The sequence below is a fragment of the Rutidosis leptorrhynchoides genome, chromosome 1, assembly GCF_046630445.1.
Source record: "Rutidosis leptorrhynchoides isolate AG116_Rl617_1_P2 chromosome 1, CSIRO_AGI_Rlap_v1, whole genome shotgun sequence".
In the NCBI taxonomy this organism is placed as follows: Eukaryota; Viridiplantae; Streptophyta; class Magnoliopsida; order Asterales; family Asteraceae; genus Rutidosis; species Rutidosis leptorrhynchoides.
The window spans coordinates 527,424,501-527,432,500 of NC_092333.1; the positions used below are offsets into that span (position 1 = coordinate 527,424,501).

Here is an 8,000-nt window from a genome sequence, read left to right on the forward strand (position 1 = left end):
GAAGCAGGAAAAATTACGCAATCATCATCCTCTTGTCATCAATACCACATCTTCCATTAACATAATCATAATAAAAACAGCTCACGGCAATTTAAATAACATTACTTTGTGTGAATAATTAAGTATGATCACGAGTATCACTTTCAATTATATTTATTATCATCGTTAAATAACAGAAACATACCGATTGGATAGCAGCACCTGTTGGTTGTGGCTCGAGAGTTATTCAAATAAACAAAACGAAGGTAGTAGCTATTCTGGGGTGTTGATCGAAGTATAAACCGAAACGGAACAGTAACAGAGATGGAGACTTGTGGTGGCGGCGATCGATGAGGATGGTGAGGGTTTGGGTTTCAAACAGAAAGCTGTAACAATGATGTTTGGATCGCTTTAAGTCTTCGGTAACAGAAACCACAACGTGCAGCACCAGTATGGCAGCTTCAAACGTAGCAGGTAATGGCTCTTTGTGATTGAACAATAACAGCAGTAACAAAGCTTGTTTTAATGGTGTTTTGGGTGGTCTTAATGTCTAAACAGAAACAAGGTGTAACTGTAGTATGATGAATGAAGTGAGGGTGTTTGGCGACGGGTTACATCAAAGAATAGAGAGGTAGATGAGAGAGAGAGAGAGAGAGAGAGAGAGAAAGAGAGAGAGAGAGAGAGAGAGAGAGAAAGGAAGGTTCATGGTAGATGTTGGGTTAGTGATGATGGTTTTGAGTTGTTGTTAGTTGCTGCAAATACAAGTAGTTGTGATCGATTTCAAGTCTTTTGCGGACAAATCAATTGATTCGATTCTAATGTTCATCGAGCAATATCAGTTAGCGATGAAAAGTATACTCGCTTGATGAAGAACTGATTGAAGAACAAATTCAAATATTATAGTTGCAACTTAATGAATGAATTTGCACACCTTGATTCTTCGGATACTGTTTGGAGTGATTGTTCTTTATTCGGACGCACAAACAGTTACACATTCACAGTGACATGAGTAGGAAAAATAATATAAACGAAGATGATAATGATGAGGTGACAGTTTGGTTGGGTTCTTTAAATAGGAGGAGAAGGGTGGCGGATGGTTAATGGTTGCCGGTGGTTAGTTGTGGTGTTTTGTGGTGGGTTTACTAGTTGGTCTCGGTGGAAACAGAAACACAAACAGAAGTGGGTTTCGATAGGTACATGGTGGTGTGAAAGTGATGGTGGCTCGAATGATGAAGGTGGTGGTTATAGGTGGCTAGGTGGTGGATGATTGGTGGCGGGTGTGGAGATGAAGTGTTGGCCAGTGGTGGCCTTGTCTATGTGCTTGAGACCACAAAAGAAAAAGATAGGATGTTTTAGATGATGATGAAACATATCATGTGTGTGTTTTATGTATATATAAATGTAATAAATACATGTTTGTTAGAGGTTAATCATTTAGATGATTGATCGAATCAAAAGGAAAACAGTGCCAACAATTGATTAAAGCAATAATACGATTTGATTGATAATTGTTTTGTAGTGATGATTGGAGATCAATTGAATTCACGAGCTGAATAGAAAAGAAGAAAAGCAATAAAGGATATAATGATCTGTATAAATATCTGATTCGTTTATCTATATTTATTATCTATTATATATAGTATAATAAATTAATAATTAATAATAATATTAATAATAGTAATAATGATAATAATAACATAACAACTATATTGTAATTTGTAATTAATATAATATATAATTATCACACATTAATATTTTTTGTAATATTTAATAACTGTATATTATATATAATAATATATATTGAACATTTAATATTTATTACAATATACATATAATAATGATTATGTATATATATATATATATATATATATATATATATATATATATATATATATATATATGGATAACAACATTATTATCTTATATACTATTTTACTTTTCTATTTCAAATAATAAATTTGTATTTTATCATTTCAAATTATTATATATACTTTTTATTATATTTTATATATATATATATATATATATATATATATATATATATATATATACACACACACACATATGCATTTATACATATTTATTTACTACAATTGTTCGTGAGTCGTCGGGAAAAGTCAAATGTTAACTGAATTCATTTAAGCAGTTCAAAAATTTTAAGACTCAACATTACAGACTTTTCTTATCGTGTCGAAATCATATAAAGATTAAGTTTAAATTTGATCGGAAATTTCCGAGTCGTCACATATAATGAGTAAATTATTCTATATCTTCCTTTTTAGTAGGATGTGGTCATTAGGAAACGATATGTTGTAAATTGTATTTGTAGATTTATAGATATTATCATTTATTATTTATATATATACTGGTGAAACCCATGTAACCACGAGTTTGTTTAAGCGAAACAGTTTAATGATATGTTTTAGGTATTAAGTGAACGTAAATGCTAAAGTCATTTATTTTAGTACCACGTGTTTGTTTAAACGAAACAGTTTAATGACATGGTTTAGGTATTAATTGAACGTAAATGTTAAAGTCATTTAGTTTAATGACCCGTGGAACCACAGAGTCCGACTAAGAAACTCGTTAGCTGAGTATTTTATCAAACACCTAAAATGCATATTAAACAATCCACATCAATTATAAGAGATAATATTGATTGTCATTTTATTTTAAAAGTGTAAATTAAAATATAAATTTAGAATTGGATTTCTTCTGCCTAACTTTTATATTTTCTCGTACTAAATTCAAAATAATTAATTAAAATAATTCAAAATTATTTAATTTTAATAATTAAAATAATTATTAATTATTAATAAGATTTGATAATAATAATTAATTAATAAGATTTAATTTTAATTTAAAATTATTTAAATTAATAACATCACCCACAATGCTTAGATTTTTTTTCTTTTTCTTTTTAATTTTTTCTTAACAAATGAATTAATCTAATAATGACATAATCATTATAAGATTTTAATATTAACTATAGATATATAATGTAGGTATATTTGCCATCTATTAAGGTGTTTATTAGGAAACGATATGTTGTACGGAGTATATTGTATTTATATAGATTATAGATATTATATTTTCCTTTATATTACGTATTACGTATTACGCATTATGTATAATGTATATGTATAGGTATATTTGCCATGTATAGATAATATATTTTCCTTGTATCTTAGATAGCAACCACAAAATTTTGATAGTATATGGTAAATTGGTAATCCTTTTTATATCTACTTTTCTTACATCACCAAACAAAACACAAATCCAAAATTCATTTGATATTCAAAATGAATTTAAACGCCAACATAACTAAATCTTTTTCACAAAAAGGGACCAAACTAAAACATACCAAACTATCTAAAATATCACTTGCATATTTAGTACCAAATCACTATAATAACTAGGATTGCAAATTTTTTTATCTCGTATTTATATGTCAAGCTCTTGCTCCATGGCCATCATCTTTTGAGCAGTTATTTGCGGCTACTGCGGCCGTCTTTTTCTGGACAGTCTTGTACGAGTATCGACTTGCTACGAACACATAAACACACAGGTTCGTTGCAGTGATTGCAGCCAATAATAGATAGAAATAGTCAAGACGACTACCATTCAAATCCTTAGCGAACCAACTTTTTCCCGACACTTTTATAGTCACCTGATCGACGATTGAGATTAAGAAACTACTCAAGAAATTTCCCGCCCCTATCACACTTAGATACAACGCGATCCCCAAACTCCTCATTGAATCAGGAACTTGATCATAAAAGTATTCTTGGAGGCCAACCAAAGCGAACCCATCTGCAATTCCAATCGTCATGAACTGTGGTGCTAACCAGAACACGCTCATGGTGGTTGAACCATGCAAAGGATCACTTTTCGCGACGGTTAACCGCTTTTTCTCAACAATGGCTGAAATGATCATTGTTGTAATGGAAAACGTCATTCCAATTCCGATTCTTTTGAGGATACTGATTCCTCTTTCGCTGCCTGTTGTTCGCCTCAATAATGGTACAATGATTCTATCATAAACTGCCACTGTAAGGATCATCCCACATGCGGCTAATCCATAGATCGTGGCTGGTGGAAGGGTGTAGTCATGAGTGATCTTGCGGTTCATTAACACTCCTTGTTTGATAAAGAATGTTGTGGATTGCGCTACGCATAAACCAAATGGTAGTGAAGTTAACCAAATCGGGATCATGTTCAAAAGTAGCTTCATTTCCTCCACCCTTGTTACTGTCGAAAGTCTCCATGGATCTTGTTGCTTCTTATCACCTAAAAGTTGCTCTTCGGTTATTGCAGCTTTATCAAGAAACCTGTACAAAAAGAATAATGCAAGCAATAATCAAATTTTAGAGGGGATAACATACATGCATTTAGTTACTATTTACTACAGGTTCAGTTTTGAGTAAATTATTCTAATTACACTCCAGCCATTCAAGTTTCTAATATCTATACTGGCGGACGGCTAAGGTTGGGTCGGTTTGGATAACGAGTCAAAACTATATCTGATTGAAATGAGTCATGGGTCTAACGAGTCAATTTTTTAAACAGGTCCAAATAGTTCAGGTTGAGTCGGTTGGGTAACGGGTCAAAAAGCGTCATGGGTCAAATGGGTCCAAATGGATTATATATTGCATTTGATTTTTTTTACATTTATTGTTTTATTTTATTATTATTATTATTATTATTATTATTATTATTATTATTATTATTATTATTATTATTATTATTATTATTATTATTATTATTATTATTATTATTATTATTATTTATGTTTACTTTATATTATACTGTATATAAGAAGATAAGAAGATGTTAATATTAATAATAAATGGTATAATCATGAATGAATGTTTTCATAAATATTTGACGGATGAAACTTGTTATGCTAGACCAATATGACCCATTCACAAGATCCATTAGTTCTATATTTAATTATTGAGCTTTAGAAATTGATACACATTGGATCCGTTCTATTATATTTTCTATAGGACCTTTATCAAGTTTCAGGCCCATTTTTTCTCAAGATCCAATTGACCCAAGTGACACAAATTTGAGCTCAATTTTCAGGTATACTAATATTTACCAAATTATCCCTTAATTATACCTTCATTGCACCTCTTTCTCCCACCCCCATTATAAGGCATAAACAACATGGAAATTTGCTTACTTGAAGGATTCTGTGTGGCAAAGGAGCCTTTGTTGGACCTTTTCTGATTTGGGCACCTCATGCAACTCATTTGGGCTAGAAGGATAAGGTAGTTTTCTCTTGTAAAATGATGCAACACATACTTGCAACATTGGCTTCAATGGGCTTCCAGGCTTGCGATAACGATAAAACGGTCTACCAATGATGAAGATCATAACCGAAACAGCCATTGCCACAGTCAAAATGATGTCAGCTTGACCCCAACCTGCATGATCTTGAACATATACAATAAGCGTTACACCAAGCAATAGTCCTGCACATAATGCTGCGTTCCACCAGTTGAAAAAAGACATCTTCTTTTTGCGTTCGCCAGGATGATCATCATCAAATTGATCAGCTCCAAAGCTTTCTAAAGAGGGTTTGTGGCCACCAGTTCCCACAGATATCATGTATATTGCAATAAAGAATACAATTTCATGGATCTTTCTTGTTTGTAGACACTCTCCATGACCCGCACAAGGTTTTAAGCTCGGAACCATACTCGACATTGTTAGGAGAATCAAACCCTGTAGCCGAAAATTTAAAAATAAAACTCAGATTTTTAATCAAACATATGCTCTTTACGCCTAAACCAACCTTTTCTACATAATTTGGTGTTGAAATACTTTCCGTAACATAATAGAAAACATAAAATTATGTACTATAGTCTTAAAAGGGTAAACGGATAAATTTTTCCTTATTCAGACTACCCGGAAATGTGAGTATTTTTATACAAACCTATAAACCAGAACAAGGTTATCCCGTGATCATTTTCGACCATTTCACATGTCTCTCCAAGATACACTTAGCTAGTGAGATTTAAACATGAGTCATCAAGTGATGATATCACGACCCCAATCACTACACTATTTTGAAATGGTTACCGTCATTTTAATATGTGGATTCCGTTTCCGAATCTTTCGATCTGTTTTTTTCAAGACTACTACTATTGCTAACGTAGTAGGCAAAGTGCTATTAATCGGGTGGTCCGACCCCCATCTCGACCCGATGTCGCAAGGGTATGCGTTGAGGTGGGTCTTCTCAAGAAAAAGCCTAACCTAATAGGGTTTGGTTAGGCATGGGAAAAACGAAGGAAGATGGCATAAAATCGTCTATGAGAAAGACCCCACGGAACGATATTGCACGTCTTGTTCCAAACAAGGTTATTAAAAGTAAAACTTAAAACTTCGTTTGTTAATAAGTTAGTAAACCTTACTTGTACAGTCAAGATTGAAATGAAAATTTACCATTAGATAGATAATCGACGATAAAAGAACTGTGGGGAAACGTCCTAAGTAACTATCAGCCAGAATGCCTCCAACAAGAGGCATTAGCGTCGTTACACCAGTCCATTGATTTGCGGCTTTAGCCGATGTCTTGACATCTTGATGGATGACTTTGGTGAGGTATATGATCAAACTTGTTGCTATTCCAAAGTAACTTAACCTCTCTGCAAACTCAATAGCTGCAAATAAAAACATATGTTCATTTAATTACCATAAACTACAATTCGATCTAAAAACTTATTTTCTCTTTAATTTTTAACTTTATCACATCAGCGCAAACCATACCATAACTATATTTGTTGTATTCATATTAAACTTTCACTTGCTTTATGCCATTATTGTAGAAATCATATCGTTGTAGTATAGAGACATAAAATCTAGTTTAAAAATACAAACACAACGCGAACACGTGCATATTCGACATATGATGCTGAATGGTTCAACATTCAGTTCAGAACCATTTAGAGTTGAATACACCCTTAACCATCAAGCACATAAATTATATGTAATATCTTACTTAAATCATATCTTGAACGTATTTGAAACAAGTATACTGAGTTTTTTAATTCGTATAAAACATTCATAAGGTAATTTTTTCCTGCGTTCGTAGATTATCAACAACTTACTATCATTCAAATCAGAATCAAATCAATTCAAAATCTTTAAATTAATCAGATTATGAATTATTCAGCGCTTAATCGTTATATTTTATCAAAAGCATCCTTAATCTTTCTTATTGAATTCAAATTTTAAAATAATATAATAAGTAATACGTTATTAATAAGGAGATACATACATACATATACATAGTAAAATATTTGTGTTATACTATGAAAATCATATGTTAGAATTAAAATCAACATCTTTTAGGTTGTTGGCAGACAATCTAAAATACGAAATTCTCAATGGCCAATTAATATCTAACTTTACAATTACAATACTTTACTCTTTAACTTTGCTTTTAGGGAGCAATTATAGCCTTCCTTTTGTTGTACAACACTATTTGTAGTGTAAAATAATCACATGATATTTATTCTCATTTATTAAAATATATATTAAACCTAATCTTATCCTTTATATAAACAAAAAGGCAAAAAAAAAAAAAAAAAAAAAAAAGAAAAGAAAAAGAAAGAAAGAAAATCCTTTTAATGACGATAAATGGCTATATGCTTATCACAAGCAAAAATTAATGGAATTTAGTGACTGTTAATAAACGGGCAAATGATATTATTTTAGCAATTCTTTTTAATAAGATGTATACAATTTAAGCGTCGTGATTATCTCTGACGACCATTTCTCTAATTAAAATAAAATGTGTTACTAGTAAGATTAGAACAAGTCTTCTGACGTTAATCACGTAGATATATATTTTGTGATTGTTTCTAGTTAATTTAATCTAATTACTAAATAGTACTTTATTCATTTCATTCTAATAGTCCTCATCTAACTTTTAAAATTTTTTATTCTCAATTTTAATTTAAAATATTTTTATTTGTGTTATATATTATTTGATACAGATAAATTTTATA

The 8,000-nt window shown here is 31.1% G+C and overlaps 1 protein-coding gene across 1 annotated transcript in view; it reads right to left on the minus strand.

Moving 5' to 3' along the window:
* Positions 1 to 3,210: 3,210 nt before the first annotated feature.
* LOC139877406 (protein NRT1/ PTR FAMILY 5.6-like) overlaps positions 3,211 to 8,000 on the minus strand; it is a 5,416-nt gene continuing 626 nt past the window's right edge. The window contains exons 2-4 of the mRNA XM_071864828.1: positions 6,433 to 6,650; positions 5,168 to 5,712; positions 3,211 to 4,310 (exon numbers count right to left, since the gene is read on the minus strand). Coding sequence (XP_071720929.1) covers positions 3,431 to 4,310; positions 5,168 to 5,712; positions 6,433 to 6,650 — 1,643 coding nt within the window. The 3' untranslated portion in view covers positions 3,211 to 3,430. The remainder of the gene's footprint in view (positions 4,311 to 5,167; positions 5,713 to 6,432; positions 6,651 to 8,000) is intronic.